This window comes from Anarrhichthys ocellatus, unplaced genomic scaffold (genome assembly GCF_004355925.1).
Source record: "Anarrhichthys ocellatus isolate YVR2014 unplaced genomic scaffold, GSC_Weel_1.0 scaffold83, whole genome shotgun sequence".
Classification (NCBI taxonomy): Eukaryota; Metazoa; Chordata; class Actinopteri; order Perciformes; family Anarhichadidae; genus Anarrhichthys; species Anarrhichthys ocellatus.
Window position 1 is genome coordinate 923,746 of NW_022280113.1, and position 17,240 is coordinate 940,985.

Below are 17,240 nucleotides of genomic sequence, written 5' to 3' on the forward strand. Positions count from 1 at the left end.
CTCTCTCTCTCTCTCTCTCTCTCTCTCTCTCTCTCTCTCTCTCTCTCATCCTTGGTACAGCGTCTGTGGCAAACTGCTTATTAAAAAAAAAAGAAAAACCACAGCGGCTGTGAAACATGGCCTTCTTTGGGAGCGGCTGAGATCCAGAGTTTAGCTGGGGTCATTAGAGAGCGTGAAGAGGGCTGGAGGGCTCACAGGGGGCCAAAGCGCTGCGGCTAATTGGCTGCAATAAAGGAATTAAATTAGCCTGATATAATCTCTGCAGCGCGCGCTTCATCCTGCTCTACCTTCTCCTCTTCCCACTCTCCATCGCCCCATAGTTTCACAGCATTCCCAGGGTGCTCCCCGATACAAACTGAGCACCGTTGACCTTTACACACACACACACACACATTTCATACATCCTCCACAACACCAGCATAATCTCGCTCTCCCACTCTTTTTTTCTTTGTTTGCTCTCGGAGTTTTTCAGAAACTGTCTCCCTGTGCTCCGTGCAATTCACAACATCGTGTTTTCAGCAGAAAATGAAAATTGTTGGCCAACCGTTCATGGATTGTGAACGTTTTTTTTTGACCTTTTAGCATCCTGTTTGGTGGATTTCATACTCGTCCATATTGCCATTACAAAAAGTAGTGGGTTTGTTTTTGACAGTATGTTTTTCTGTTCTTGCGAAATCGGTGGAAAATTGGAAAAAAGCTTTGCTTTGCATTGCAGCATGTTTTTACATTTTTTTTTTTTATTATTCCCACATTGCAAGGAGCACAATTTGTTCTTCAGATTAAATACAAGTATTGTGGGCTGAAAACAGGCGTCTGAGCAGCATTTTTGAAAGAGGAGCTCATTGCATATATCGAATAAAATAAATAAATAAAAGAGTCTGTATTTGGATAATTTATAGCAATTCGTACGGCAATGACACATATTGTGGCAACAACTGACGGAAGACAAATGAGTTGCTTGTATATGAAGATTACTCGAGCTGGTCATAAATTACATTTATATACAGCCATAATTGCGTCAAACACAAAACACTGATGTGAGCACTCCATCCGTCATCTCAATCCCTCAAATGTCCTCAATTAGCTCTCTTTTATTTTGGAAATTCCTCCCTTTATCGTGCCAGTGTCTGGATCAACAAATGCGAGATAAAAAGGCTGTATTGTTCTAATTAATAAGAGGCTAAATAAACAGTTGCCATCAAACAGATTTATTGTTTGATATGAAATAGAGAGCTAAATATGCCGTGGTTACCGAGTGAACATAAATATTTTCGTAATCTCACATCACTCTGTGTTTTGGTTCAACAGCTATTATGGAGGCTTTAAAAAAAAAATCTGAAATTCGTCAGTTGTTTTGGGAGAAACAGTCGTTATCAGCGATCATTTCTTCACAGTAAAACTCCATCATCTTCATCATTGGTGTGGTCCGACATCAGTCTGAGTAGAGGCACATGGGGTCGCCGTTTTCTACTCATTGTAACATTGTTCTCGCTGCTGCCTGTTTACAGCAGCATATCTGAGCTCATCTACCACCATGTATCCCTGTACAGTAAAAAAAAACATTGATATATCATGTCAAGCATGAAACCAGAATTGGCTTCTCGAAACATTCACTCAATTTAACATTACTTGTAATAGAGTATTTTTTTTTTATATATAACTTTACTTGTCGTGAAGTATTTTTAGATACCTTTTCTTGTAATGGATTATTTGTTATAGTTTTACTCGTAATATAGTATTTGATATACTTTCACTTGTCATGGAGTCAGTTACCTTTACTTGTAATGGAGTGTTTTTATACCTTTACCTGTGAGTATTTAATATATTCCTTTTCTCGTGATGCAGTATTTTTTTTATATTCCTCTACTGTTAATGGAGTACTTTTTTTAAAAGTGTGGTATTGGTACTTTTCCTCGAGTAAAGGATCTCCCACCGGTGCCCGTCAATTACTTGACACCTACAGGAAGAGATGAGAGTGTCCCGCAAGAAAATGTCCTTCAAAACATTTCAGTTAGATTTATTTAAGGAACCTTTCTGCCAACAAGAGCTCTGTGAATCCAGCTTGGTACTACAGAATGTGTGTGTGTGTGTGTGTGTGTGTGTGTGTGTGTGTGTGTGTGTGTGTGTGTGTGAGGGGGATAGAGGGACGCTTTACAGCCTGCCTTGATTTAATTTAATGCACCATACAGTTTAGGGGGTATGAAGCTGTTCCAGTTTTTTTTGGGGCACAGTTTATGAAAACACTTGCAAATATAAGCCTTAGTGAATATATACTACTTTAAACTTTCTCTCAGAGGATATTTAGTTTTTTTTTCCATTTTCTCTCGAGGGGGTTTTAGAAGTTAATCAGATTACTTTTGGGGGCGCCCATAGGATTAAAAGTGAACTGTTCGTGTGTAGACTCCCCTTGGTGTTTGTTTAAAAGCAGGATAGCAGAGCTCCTGCCGCTCCCCCTTTGCTCGCAGGCGGTGGTGTTGGCTTTTGGGTTTTCTGTCCCGGGCCTTGGTCAGAGCCTGCGACCTCGCCAGACCTCAGAAAACGACGAGAATGTCTCAGCGTGGATACCATCTCACATGGCACAAAAAAAATGCAACGAGCTTCTTGAGTTTCTTCAATTGAGCAGCCAGAAGCATGCGGATTTAGAGCAAAAGTGGCAGCGATCAGTTGCTCAAAGTGTCTCTTGACAACAAACCGAGGCTGTGACCGACGTCACTCAATTACCGGGCTTATCGTAAGAACGACGGGCTTAACCTCAACCCTCCAGCTCCGTTGCGTGAATTTTTCCTCTCTAATTAGCCGAGGGGAAGGCCGCGTTCTGTGCCGCTACGAGACCGAGGTCAGCTGATGGATGCTGGGAGCCGACTCCAAGACACTAATTGGCCAACTTTTCCCAAAACACACTCAAGACGCGGCTCGGGGGGGCCACGTGTTTTCCTAGGATGTGCAGGGAAACCGCAGCACCCGATAAACAAATCAGTTTCATGTCGAATTCTGCAGTCGGAGACAGCTGCGAGTCTCCAATGCAGCGTTGACCAATCTCAGATAGCGGTGGTGCACATTACAGAAGGTGTTGTCTGGGTAAGCTTAGCTTTATCCATCTAATTCAATTACTCGTGTTTTAAAAGGTATCGGTTCACACTTACTTTTACTGCTGACGGGGGGGATTTACTAATCCAGCCTGGCGCAGTTAACTTGATTGAAAACAGACCAAACATCCGAAGGTGTCCGATAAAAGGTAAAGTTTTAATAGAAATTGTGATATTAGGAAAAATATTATATTTATTTTTTAATAAGCAAAATACCTATTTTTTTCTACCGTTTTTTCTTTCTTAAATTTACAGTTGATTCTCATGCAATACAATTGACTGTTCTCATCAACGATACAGATGAAATGTTGAATCGTAGGAAGCAAAGTGTTCTGAAGGCATTCGTGTGTGTGTGTGTGTGTGTGTGTGTGTGTGTGTGTGTGTGTGTGTGTGTGTGTGTGTGTGTGTGTGTGTGTGAATGGTCGCAGTAGCTTTTGTTCGCTGTCAAGGTGTGTGAGCTGATCGCTTGGCTGAAATAAACTACAGCTCAGCTTTTGTGTCTTCTATGAAGGGCAGAAACACTGATGGTTGTAAAGAGCTGGTGTGAGGAATGCTGTGTGTGCATGTGTGCATGTGTGTGTGTGTGTGTGTGCGTGTGCGCAGCAATGCTATTATTTGGCACTGTTATCACAGTGGTCCTCTTGAGAAGAGATGGCAGTTGTTTGAGCAGCAGCAGAGAGCAGGGTTCACTCGGAATGTGTTCTGGTGTCTTTTGGGGAAAAGACTTCCACTTCTAGATGTAGCACCAATATGCTGATGTGTGTTTAATTTCCCTTTAGAGGGTACCAGGAATGATCTCACCTCCTGCTTGTGACAGATATATTTTATGCCTGGTATTGTCTGGTTTCCACCTTGTGGTTGTATTCCTCTGCCAACACGTCTGCCAAAATATCATCATTCATTGTGTAAAATTGTCATAATTAGCGTATGACTTTCTGAGGTATGGCCAAAAAACGTGTTTTGTGAGGTAACAGTGACCTTTGACCACCAAAATATAATCAGTTCAATCTTGAGTCCAGGTGGGCGTTCGTTCCAAATATGAAGAAACTCTCCGATTTCCTGCCAGGAGCGAATCTTTCAAACACGCTTTTGTTCTCTTTCGCTTGGCAAAAGGTGTTTCCACAACAACCAAGTCAGAAGCATCATACTAACGTGATGTAATTGTGATTGCTGGCCAACCCAAACAGGTCTCCTGTGAACTATTAAAATTCAGTCGAACCAGTCATACATATATACAATTCAACGATTCCTATCATTACACACAAGAGAATACTTTGTCTCAAAATGATCAATATACTACAGTAACATGAGGTACATGTCTTGCTGAAGCAAAAGCTTAAGAGCGTCCCGTGTCAGGGAAGGTGTTTGATCATGACTGAATTGTGAAACAGGGGCCTCCACACGTCTCTTCTTCAATATCCAAACGGCAGTATTCTCACCGGGGGCCGCGTAGTCCGCCGGGGCTAGAATTCCCCTGTCTTTTAGGATGGTGAAGCGATCTTTGTAGTGTAACAGAGACGCGTCCGCAGGTCTGGGACCGTGCACTGAGCCTCCACCGGCTGAACTCCCCTTACATAGTAATCCCTGTTACCTGCAGGCGGGCGCAGAGATGGCTTTCACCAAGTGTGGCCCAGAATCACAGAGAGACTGAACCTGCACGGACAGACGGCTCGGTGACGGAAGAATTGAATCCATTGTTGATCTCCGTGGCTAAAAATGAATGCCAATTTTGTCACAAATCTATGAATTAAAGAAAACGCGTCACAATAGTTTTGTGCAGAGACGCACTCTGTCAGGGTTGTGGCTATCGGTTGGGATTCGGGGGGGGGGGGGGGCAACAGGAGTCACGCACACAGGTGTAAATCTAGCTAAAGAAGACAATGGAAACATCGGATCCGTGTCGCTTTAAGAGAAAGACGGGTATAAACGCAGTCAGAAGAGTTCTCAGGACACAGGAGTAAAGGCAATCATTTCAACCAGAGTCTGTTGAATGGAGACGTCATCAACGTGTGGAATCGTGGCATTAAAAGTCTTTTTACACACTGAGGCCAGAAGCAGGCAAGGGAGAACAAGCAGAGACAGAGCGCTAACTAAAGACAGAAGTCACCGCTGATAAGACGCAGAGCTGCTAATGCGAGTGTGTGTGTGTGTGTGTACTTTAGAAAATATATTGTAATTAGGTCCTTGGAGTGGAGAGGAGTCTCGGGGGTCCCAAACAAACACACACACATGCCAGTGAGAAGCCAGATTGAGGGATGCTAACGGGAAGTGAGGGCTCCTCCATTACGATGGAGCAGATGATAAAAAGAGCAGCGTGGAGAGGTGGTGCAGAAAAATACACAAACAGAGTAGACTCTTAGAGTATGTACCCGCACATATCTGTATCAGAAGCGTTGCTGTTAATAATGCATGAGCGCTCCTGTGGTGGTGGTGGGAGGCCCGGTGTCTCGGACGGCCGGGCCCTAATGAAGTCGGGCATGTCAGCCTCGCTCCCGCTGCCAGAGAGTCATGAATAAACATCGATTGGCTAATTAAACTCACCGTACTCGTCGGTAAACAAGCGACGGCGAAGGGGGTCCCGGGGAGGCACGATGATGCCAGGCCTTCACTTCACTCTGTTGCTGTGCAGCGTGGACCCTGGAGAGCAGGCGAGGACGGCGAGGAGAAGAAGTGGAGGAATGAAAAGGGGAGCGTATTTGAGTCAGAGACGGAGAAGGGACAGATGGAGAGAGGTGGGGAAAAGGATATAAAGTAGTGCACTGGGTATGCGGTGAATAAAAGTACAGCCTGAATGAGTTCTGCTTCCTGCTGAATTATCAGGTTACATTAAGCTTTAACTGACTGTGAATAAACTTTAAAAGGTGTAAGTATGACAGTCAGCTTATTCCCACTGCCGAGGTCATTATCTTTTACAAGTCAGGACTTTGTTCACTGGCATAAAGGTATTGTTTTATATTCATGTCAATTCAGTTGTCGTAAGAAACAATAAGAAGTTACAGTTGGAACAGGGGCGTATAAACACCTCTTTAGCCGAGTGGTTACAGCACACGCCACAGATTCGACTCCAGCCTTGGAACCTTTGTAGCAGGTCACATACACTGTCAAATAAAGTCAAAAATGCCCCTGAATGCTCCTCATCACATGCTTTTTTTTTTTTTTTTTTTTTCAATCATTCGCACAAAGTTGTTGCCATCGTTTACCGACTGTTAAATTAGTTTTAACAGCTGCGACCCGTTTTGTTACTCACCTATTCAAACCTCTCTGCTTCCCGTTTCCTTCTCTCCGCAGCCTGCAACTGTAACCTCCACGCCCGGAGGTGCCGCTTCAACATGGAACTGTACAAGCTGTCGGGGAGGAAGAGCGGAGGGGTCTGCCTCAACTGTCGCCACAACACCGCGGGGCGCCACTGCCACTACTGCAAGGAGGGCTACTACCGAGACCTGTCCAAACCCATCTCACACAGGAAAGCCTGCAAAGGTACAGAGCTTGTTTTATTCGTTTTCTGGACAGGGGAAGTTTTTTAACACACATGTGGAAAACAAACCAAGTATCCGATTTAATCGCAAAGTTTTGGAAATAACGCTCGACGCCATTTCATCAAAAACTTTATACCAAGACACGCATAGCAGCACTGAGATTGTTTAGTTCTGGTAGGAAACAGTTCTAGATGATTTACAGGAAGCGGGGGGGCGGCAGTCTTCTCATTCCTGAGCCTGCCTCGCCCTCATCTCCCTCTGTCAGCGGAGATGAGCTGGGGGTCTGTTGGGATTTGTGGAGGTCGTGGTGGTAAAGGGAGGGCTGCTCCCTCATCGACAGTTGAGTTATTTGGCTTCGTTCTGGGAGGGAAGATGGTGGTGGTGGTGGTGGTGGTGGTGGGTGGGGGGGGATGACAGGACAAGCAAAACAAACAGAGCGGAGGTGTGAAGTGATCCTCGGTACAGGTCAAAGACGAACGATAAACCCGGGGAAGATCGGTGGAAGGGAGGAAAGGAAAGAAAAAGAGGGAGGCGGGGGGAGGGGGGGTTAAAGCAAAAAGAGAGGGGTGGCAAGAGAGTAAAAGAAGGGAGGGAGGGAGGAAGGGAGGGTAAGGAAGAGGAGCACACCCCCACACAGGTGTGCTCGCCACTCAGTGCTGGATGAATCGCCCGGCATCAGCCCTCACCGTAGCTAATAAGGGTCAAAGGAAGCGAGGAGGAGGAGGAGGAGATTTTCTCACCTCCTCTATAGCTGCAGGGAGAGACAACAGGAGCTGAATCCATGTGCAAACAAGCCCAGAGACACCTCAGAGTTGCTCTGTAGAAATACAGCTTGCACGCACGCACACACACACACATACCTGCTCCAGGGTTTCAGAGCGCTCACTTCCAAAGAGGAAATATTAGCTGCCTGCTGACAGTTGAAGCCTGCCGAGTTGTCTCCCATCATTCACCGCGGGGTAAATAAATAAACTGACCGGCGAGTCAGTTTCGCAGACGGCGCGTCAGATGACTCTGGCGAGACGAGGCGATACGTGGAGGTGTATTTGATTTACCCCTGACTAACACAGTTGATTAATGTCATTTTCACCTTTTCCCTGATGACACAAACATCGATCAAACCGACGCAAAAGAAAACGTCACACACGTTGCATTCGGGCCTCGTTAAATTCCTGAGATCCAGCGACCGCTCTCCGCTCCTCCGGCATGAACACTACTTCATAACAAAGCTCCGTCGACAAACGCACCCATTTGGCCCTTTCCCCTGCAGCCGCTCACGAGCTCTATTCCTCCATTGACACTAACACCTTCCGTGGCTTTGGGCCCATTCTCCTGTCGGCCAGGAATGCAAACATACAATTCATCACGACGGGACGTTGTGTATCATTAACCCCTATCCTCCGCTGTGTCTGTCAGGCCGGCTAATTGTGGAGATTTAACCTCTTTATTTTTTTTTTCATGTTGTTGTTCTTACACCCCTCCTCATGTGTCAGAGGCTCGATTCTTTCAGCGTCCCATAACTCACTTTCATGGGGGTTTGTTTCTCGTAACGGAAGGAGTCGGAGGTCCTGCTGAGCGTTTCACCACAGAGTTATTAAGATTAGTTGAATCGGTTTACTTGCAGACAAAAGATACATTTCACAATAAATAGATAAAATATGAATGCAGAGCATAAACGCATAATTAGGAGGATTTGTGCCAAAATACAGCACATTTTCATCCTAGTCTAACATTTAAATCATATTTAAATTCAAATTAACTGTATAATTTATCATTATACCACAATTTTCTCTAATGCATTACACGTTTTAGATTATTCACATTTTTTAATCAGCAAACAAATGATCAATCCAGCATGTTTCTGATGATTTCAGGCTGGTTTTCTTCTTCTTATTTCATCGCCTACTCGATTGAGTTTTTCTCAGTTTGCTCGCCACCGAAAATGAGAGAAGCTGGAAACACGCAGGCAACATTTGGGTCACCAGAGGAGAACAAATCCAAGCTTTCGTCGTATAGAGACAAATTAAACCTCAGTTCGTGTTGAATGTTTTGTACCGTAACTAGAAAACAGCCGGCCTGTAGCGAGACAAAACGGTTTCCGTGGTAATCTGCTCTCGTAACGACCATGACGACTACTTTGATGATCGAAAACTTTGGATGAATCGGTGAAGTGAAAGTCTAAACACAGAGTAGAAAAATAATTAAATAATGCACCTGGTGTGGACCTCCGGCATATGGGACATGTGGGGGGGGGGCTCTGGATTTTATGTCCACGTGGAGCATTTTGAAATCTAGTGCTACTGGTCTGGAACTCTGCCTCCTTCATCTTCATCTTCATCTGTCCTCTATACGCATGGATTATGTCTCTGTTCTCATCTGTTTGGACTCTGCATGGTTCTCTTACTCTCCTGCTGCTAATGTGTACATGCGACATTCTGTCTTTGTTTTAAACATTATTACACTGGGGGCATTGCAATGGCATTGTTTTCACTATTTTCTGACATGTCAAAACTAAATATAAATGAATGAACTGATTGATAAAATAATTGAAAGGTTAATCAGTATAATACATTAGTTACAGCTGTAATTATTGTTCTGATCATCACTAATGTCATTGTTGTGACTCAACATCGGCCCAGTCTTCAATCTGATCTATAATTGTATTGTTACTATAGCATAATGATAGCGCTGCAGGCTAGCAGGAGTGCAGGCGTGTCATACACTCGTTACATCAGTCTCCAAGCTGGTAAATACTAAATCAACTCACTGCTGACTCCCTCACATTCACTGTTGCCTCTCACCGAACTACAACGTAAACACATTTCATCATCGCGTATGAAATCGTTGTTTTTTTTTTTTTGTTCCGATTCCATCCATGAAATTTGCCAGAGCCTGTGCACTGTTTCCCGCCTCTCCTGTGTGATTATAAGCAAACGCTGTCCAAGTTGGACTGAGGCATTCGGTTACATCAAAACAGACTCACAATAAATAATCTGTGGTGATTAAACCCCCCCGAAGCTGACAAATGATACAGCGCATGAGCTGGTTCTTTTCGCCAATTCAAACATTTTCGCAAACTATGTTTGGAAAGTTACAGATGAAGACTTTAAAGATGTGTGTCATTGTATTTCATGCCCTCTCTGTTAATATACTTACAGTTACCACACGCAGCTTTCTTTTTCCATGCTTGCTGTCAAAAGTCTCTCAGCTTCAAAAACATCGTAATTCTACGAAACTCAAACCGCAGAACTAATTTTCTGTCCGCTCCTTGAGCAGAGTAAGCGCTGCGCCAAAGTGACAGCAATTAAGAGGTTTGGTTATTTATTGAGCTCAAAAAGAGATGGGGGGGGGGGCTTCTCGTCAGGGGAGAATGGGCACTGGAAGGAGGCAGCGTGAGATTTTGCTTGTACTTGCGAAATGCGATCTCCCCCCCCCCCCAAAAAGCACCTTGTTTCCACAGGAGGCCACCACGAGTCCCAAAGAGAGCGAGCTGTGCCCGGCGGCTACGCTGACACGGCTAAATTTATAACTTCACCCCTCATTGAACTAGAGTGTAAACACAGCGTGCGTTTCGAGCAGCTCTTGCTTGTGTCTTTCGCCGTTTGAAGCCTCCGAGTAAAACACACGGAGCTTATTTGACAAAGAAATGCGTGAACTTAAAAAGCACTCTGGGTGGTCTTTCAACACCTCTGTCATATAACTGAGATACGTTTAATCAGCTGTCTGTCACCCAGGTACTGATTGTTAACGGTCTCAACTTTATTTAAAAAGTTAAACATTGGTTTTTCCTTAAGGGGAGACATTGCAGGTAGAAACATTGATTTTAACGCTCTGGTCAACTTTGATCTATTTTGCTTTCAGAACAGGCTAGTGGGAAAAAACATCCAAAATACACATTTAGCTGTTTATTTTACTAAATTCACCAACAGTAAGCATTAGGTAATGCCATTCATATCATTATCATTCATTGCTTGATATATATACAACATTGTATTCCTACAACATGGAGAAAATTGTATTTTTCAACGGCTGTTGAAGGTATTTTTAGATTTATGGAGTGATACAAAGAGATATCCAAAAATTCCCTCTGTAAAAAACTTGAGTCAGGAATTTTGAACCTGGCTTCATCCAATGTTCACATTTCTGTTCTGGAAATGTATGCAAATAAGCACATATTTGATAAGATAACGCCTCATTGGCATACTCAAACACACATTTACATAAAACTTGTAATACAACAAATAATTGTCTTAATGTAAGTAAATAACTGGGGGAGGTACGGTGACATCTAGTTGTTACATGTTCTACCTGTTCACCAGTAGTGTCTCCCTTTAAACACATCTTGATGTGGAGCATTTCGACATCGATAATTACAGTAGTGGTCCTCTCCAAATAATGAGCCCTGCTCTGGATTAGTCCTCAGAGGAAAATCTACACTCAATAAAAAAATATTGTTTTTCACAACTTCACTTTTCGCTTTGGAATTTCCGTCGTGGGGCGACATCTGCGTGTTTTCAATTACAGAACGACGCACATGTGCTTCAAACATCGTTCACGGAAAGAAGCTCACGTCCGACATTTTGGGGCTCGCTTTGTGGCCACGAGGGCCGTTCGGGGGCCGATATTTTTCCCGATCGATGAAACCTCAAACAAGACGAGAAGCGAAACACACCCTCTACAAGATAAACGCGTCATTTACGGAGCCGTTTGTGTTTAGTGCAACAACCCGATAATCTCTCTCTCTCTTTCTGCTCTCTGAAGATACTTGTGGAGAAGCGTAAAACCTAATTATAATAGAGCACAGACTCGGGTAGCTTGGCTTCACTCCAGGGCCGACAAATTATTCTTATTGGCACAGAACGCACAAACCAAATGGGTGGTGGTGGTGGTGGTGGTGGTGGTGGTGGTGGGGTTCAGACTTCAAACGCCAGCTTTATGGTAAAACGATTGTCAGAGTTCAAAATTCTCACATTGTGCAATCTTAGACTGAGGACGCCTTTGAAATCCACTCTACCCAGTTAACTTAGAACATTTTTCATTCTTTTATACTGCCGGCGCCAAGAGCCTTCTTTAAGCGTTCGAGAATTCCGTCTTCATCTCGAAACATGACAGCTACGACAGGGCTGATGCCTCAGATTCAGCTCTGCTACACGCTCCTACACTTCTGATCATGAACTTCTGTCACAGAGACAGAATGGTCCCCCTCTCTCACCCCCGTATCTCCCTGAGCCATCTGCGGCAGCCACGGAGCAGAGCGCCGGCAGCCACTTAACCGTTAAGTGGACACACACTTAAAAAACAACTCTCACTCGCTACCCTCCAGAGCGAGCCGGCCCTTCAGCCAACAGGTAGGCCGTCCAAGCCAGGGAGTCGGACAATTAGTCGTCCAGCCAGGAAAAGCAGCTCGGAGGCGAGTCAGTCAGTCCTTTCGAGGGAGGAGGAGGAGGAGGAAGAGCGTTTCCCCACCTGTAGGCCATGTGCTGCGCGACTTGATTTACTGGCGAGCTCGAGGCTCTGAGAGCTGCGGTTACCAGGAAGACGCTCTATAAATATCACCGGAGCTCTCTGAAGCTCCGAACCAGAGGTGCACTTTGCCCTCCTGTGCCTCAACCAGCTCTGACACACTCCGAAATTTACAGGCCTGAAGACGTGCTGCACCGGCCTCCGCGCTGTTTATTGGGCTCCCTGATGTGTGTGTGTGTGTGTGTGTGTGTGTGTTTGTGTGTGTGTGAGCTGTTCCTCCCCACTGAGCTAGCAATGACAGATTGGTTTGATAAAAAGGTACAAATAGATACACAAGGAGGCTTCTCTCAGTCTGATAAGGAGGGTGAACAGCACACACACACACACACACACAGACACACACACACACACACACCGAGGAGAGATAAGAGCTGCAACAGAAGCCGAATCACAGGAAACAGGTAATAGAGATAAAAGTGCCAGAGTGTGATAGAGAGGAGGTGGCCTGCTGAAACCTAAATGACGGACTTCACCCTTCAGGATAGAGTTGTCTTGCAGTACTTCTTCAGGAGGAGCACTTCAAAACATCTCACTAAAAACAACAACAACTGTGTCCTTTTCCAAGAGCCCGAGGTCGATCGTGAAGAGTACAGATTCCGTATTACATTACCACTTTACAGCAGTGTTTCCCCCCCCGAGGCCCCGCTGTAATGTGGATCTCCCAGAGTGCACGTCGGTCGGACAGCCTGGATGAATAACAACCATATCAACGTTCTAGGACGAAGAGCACCTTACACTGGAGCTGAAACTTTAGCTTTTTTTAAACGCATAAAAGACATAAATTCCAACAAAAAAATAATTGTGAAATAGCATCTGTCCCCTGCAGTCGGATTACATCATTTACTCCATTGAATGAATGCACAGTAGAAACCTGCGGGTTTTGAATGTATGCATAGGCGTCACTATTAATTAAAAACTTGTTTTGACATTTATTCGTATGAAGCGCTCATTTCAATGCAATTGGGGCCGTAACGGACGGATTGTTTTGAAGCCGTAATTTCGCGCCGGGGGCTAAAAGCAGACCGTGCGGTTAAAAACAAAAACAGGCCAAACCACTAAATACCACCCCCCCCCCGCAAGCCTCAAAGTACATAATTCAGCTATACGCCCTTTGAAGGCTTTTCAGAGTGACAAGTGACACAACACAGGAAAAAAAAATCTTCAGGGGAGGAGGGGCAAAGGAGCAGAGGCCGGCCCAACCCTAGGGTTGAGAGTCGGCACCACTGCTTTTCCATAGGAAATAAAACACAAATTATAACACCCATGGGGTGAGAGATATAGTGGTAGGGTTTGCAGGTTTTTCGAGTGGAAAATTTTGATAGATCACCAAGACTGCTCTGGTCTGGATTATACCGGCAGGATTTTTCTGAACCAACTGAACAGTAGAAGATTCATTCGACCACCTCTCCTCACAATGATTCACATCCAAAAGAAGAAAGAAACTAACTCGCAGATAACTTTTATTTAACGCCAATTTCCGAACTTGACAGGCTGTGAAATGAATTAAAGGGCCTGCATCAGGGGGGAGCAATTGGAAAAATTATTACATTCCTGTAGCATGTGTGTTCCATAGACCCCCCAGTTTGGGAGGAAGTGTGACAGACGTCCTGGGCGCACGTTCAAAGCCCGCCATTAATCAGAACCAGGCAATTAGGATTAGCCTCCATTATTTTATCATTTGGTAAACATGCGCGCGCCACTCTCCTCCCAGCTGCGACACGTTTGCACAGTGAGCGTGCACGTCAAGGCCAAACAGCCACACTTTGGGATTTGAAGATCGTGCAGATACTGTATCCTGGCAGGTTTCGATTCATTCGGATGATGCCTGATGTGCACATGCTAATTAGCTAATTAGCAAACGGTGCCAAAAATGTTTGTAGACAGGGGAGGATGTGGTGCTCTTGTTAGTCGCGGCGCCACGCTCGCTTCAAAATGAGCGCGGTGGCGTTGGACCCCGAGTAAGTTCTGTCTCTGTGTGCACGCCTCCACCTGTCTCTCACCCACTCTTATTATTGTTGCCTCCACTGCTGTGTGCACCACTTGCACTCTCTGTAGATAGCACATGTTTGTATCTCCCCACATGTTTGTGTGTGTGTGTGTGTGTGTGTGTGTGTGTGTGTGTGTGTGTGTGTGCGAGACCACTCACTGTGCCTCTCTTTCTTCCTTTGTTTCCTCACAGCATGTGATTGCCATCCCGTGGGCGCTGCTGGCAAAACCTGTAACCAAACCACAGGACAATGTCCCTGTAAAGACGGCGTGACCGGTATCACGTGCAACCGCTGCGCTAAAGGCTACCAGCAGAGCCGCTCACCCATTGCCCCCTGCATAAGTACGTGGAACCCAAGTCTTTACCAGACTGGTGATGACACACACACATGTGCATATTCGAAAGTCACACACAGCATGCTGCAAAACACAATGCTTGAATCCTCTTTTCTCCAGACAAGCTTTCGTGTCCCGGACTTAACTGTTTTCTGACCGGTAAATCTGCTCCAGCTTAAATAAACACAGCGTTAAAAACTGAGCCTCAAGGTCACGGTCCCGGCTTGTCTCGGTCCCCGTGAATTTGAGTAAAGACGCGGAGCCGTTAACACCAGCGTCTCCGAGCCCCAAAGTGCCTTGGAGGGTTGAATTACAAAATCGATCTTGTTCTCAGCGTCCAATGAACATTTATTAGCCAAAACCTTGTATTACAGCTAAAGATGATGAAAAAAATACGGCATCGCCTGAGGGAAGACTTAACAGCACGGACAGATTGAGGATAGCTGTTGGCCCTTTTGTCTCGGTCTGAAAACACGTTTTAATTGGTGCTCTTGACGTTGTAGTTAGATACTGGGAGCTAAGCACTTACGTGGGATACATCTCAACATGCGACTCTTTTGAGTCCTATTATATCTTTGACTTTGAGTACAGCGCTGTCAGCCATAAATCTATACGCGGGTCAATTATGAGAAGCAGGCTCATTATTTAAAACTGGCCCGCGCGGCGGCTGAATGCTGATGGAAGATTTCTGATCAACAACATCAGAGGAGGGACCTATGGGCTCACTGAGGCGCCATTGTTTTTTTGGCAGCAATTGTTTGTCTTGACATTATAGGCAGACCAATTTGTCTCGGGAGAGGGCCTTGTTATGTCCGCAGGTCAAACAAACAGTGTAGGAAGTTCAGGAAGTTGCAAGCAGGAGATCTGATTCGACTCGATCAAAAAGACTTGATTCTTCACCTTCGCCCAGCTGAATCCACCGCTGCTGTGCACCTCTTTCTCCTTTGCATGCGTCTTTGATACATATTTGTGTCCCCCCTCTCTCCCACCGTGTGTGCACAGACTTTTTGATGAGTCCCTTTCTGCCCACAACAACAACAAAAGGACACATAATGTGTGTTTGTTATCTCCCGTTGCCATCCTGCTCCTTTAGAGATTAGAGTGCCCTTCTTCATGCATGGTTTCTCGGAGTGTCAACTTCCTACCCACAGGAAGCAGCAGCCAGGTACAGGAGGGGAGGATGAAACAGAAAAATAAGAACTCAATAGTATCCTCTCTTAAAGTGAAAAAGTACACTATTTTGTCCTAAAATGCCACATTGGAACAATATGTTTTACTCACATTTGATTGTCTGGCCGCATAAGACTTACAACGAGAGTCACTTTTTCTGGTCAGCTTTCCATAAGCTACGGCCAAACAGCTGACCACCAGCGGTGTAGTGCTATTTAGGTACCGGAGCGCATCTATTACGCACGCGCACAGTTACGGTGTGGCTCGTTTCGATGGTTGCTGTTCAGTGGCAAGTTAACACACATTAGTCAACTATTACTGACCACGTAGTGAAATGTTAGACGGACTTTAAGGAGGAATGATATGTTGATAAATCTGCGCTAGAGCGCAGTGAAAAACCGCGTGCCTCCACGGTGAATCCCAATCGTGCAGTATAATCCAAATCTCATTTAGCCATACGCTCAGTATCTCCCAAACACGTGTATTTCCCCAAAAAATCGTACTATTTAAAAAAATACGGTCTCAAACTTGCGCATGCGCGTTACAAGTCCGTGCGAGTCCAGATGAGTCTGAAGTGTTTTACTCAGTTTTCGGCTTCTCCCCCCACCGTGGAGGCATGCAAGAACAACTGTTTACCTCAAGAATTTAAGGTTACACGCGTTGAGCATTAGATATACCCTTCTAATGGTCTTCATCATCAAATGTGCACATTTTGCCCACAGTACCAACATGCATGCCCACAAAGACAAACGCACAAATGGACATATCGGATAATAATGAAAGTCTTTGTGTCAATGTCACGTTTTCTCCTGGAGTAGAGATTCCAGTTGCACCTCCTACAACCCCATCCAGCAGCACAGAGGAGCCATCAGGTGAGTACAGATCAGAACATTTACATTATTTTTTGGAAACTTATATTTACCCATATGCTGCTACGCATCCATATAAAGCCCACCTGGCTTTGAGGGGCTGATGTGAAGTGTACAAGGATTTTTTTTTTTCAACAGTTTCACTTCTCACCACAATATTTTTCCATAAAAAACAGACTGCAGGATAAATTGGATCCCTCTTGCCTTCCCCCTCCTTATTAAGGGGGTTCATGAATATTAAGCCCATTAGCAGCTTCCCTGGGATGTGCCTGCTTTAATCTCTCACACTTTCACAATTAATCAGTCTAACTGCGGCACAGTGGGGGTGTTGGTCCGCAGCGTGCAGCTCGGGGGCCGTTTGTTTGATGCAGGAAGGACTGGCTGAGGTGAACTGGATCTTGTATTTCATTGGTTGAATTTCTAGCTAAATGTTTCGTGGTTTGTTGGAGCTGTTTTCAGGTGAAATGGGATATTTTTTTATTGCAAATTGTGATATGAGTAAACTTGGAACAGTAAGAGACTTACAGCGTTATATAATGGTGATTCAATATGTGATGCGGTGAAAATTCTAGCACAAAACCTTGCATCTTGTGCCTCATTAGCATAAACACACATAACTCTACAAACCCTTTGGGAACGAGTCCCGCGTTGTGTCTTTTGGCCTCGTGGTGGAAAAAGTTGTCTCGGCTCACGACGTTCTCCGGACAGCGCCGTCGGGATACTGCCGGTCCCCCAGCTGTCCTCCACCGCCTTTCTTTTCTCTTTCAGTCTATTTTTCGCTCTCCTCCACCTCC

The 17,240-nt window shown here is 45.0% G+C and overlaps 1 protein-coding gene across 3 annotated transcripts in view; it reads left to right on the plus strand.

The window, feature by feature from the left end:
* Positions 1-17,240, plus strand: part of ntn1a (netrin 1a) — a 59,271-nt gene that overhangs the window by 29,520 nt on the left and 12,511 nt on the right. For 2 of the 3 annotated variants that reach the window (XM_031874647.1, XM_031874646.1), the window contains exons 3-5: positions 6,375-6,563; positions 14,265-14,414; positions 16,393-16,449. In XM_031874647.1, coding sequence (XP_031730507.1) covers positions 6,375-6,563; positions 14,265-14,414; positions 16,393-16,449 — 396 coding nt within the window. The remainder of the gene's footprint in view (positions 1-6,374; positions 6,564-14,264; positions 14,415-16,392; positions 16,450-17,240) is intronic. The other variant, XM_031874648.1, reaches the window with a different exon arrangement.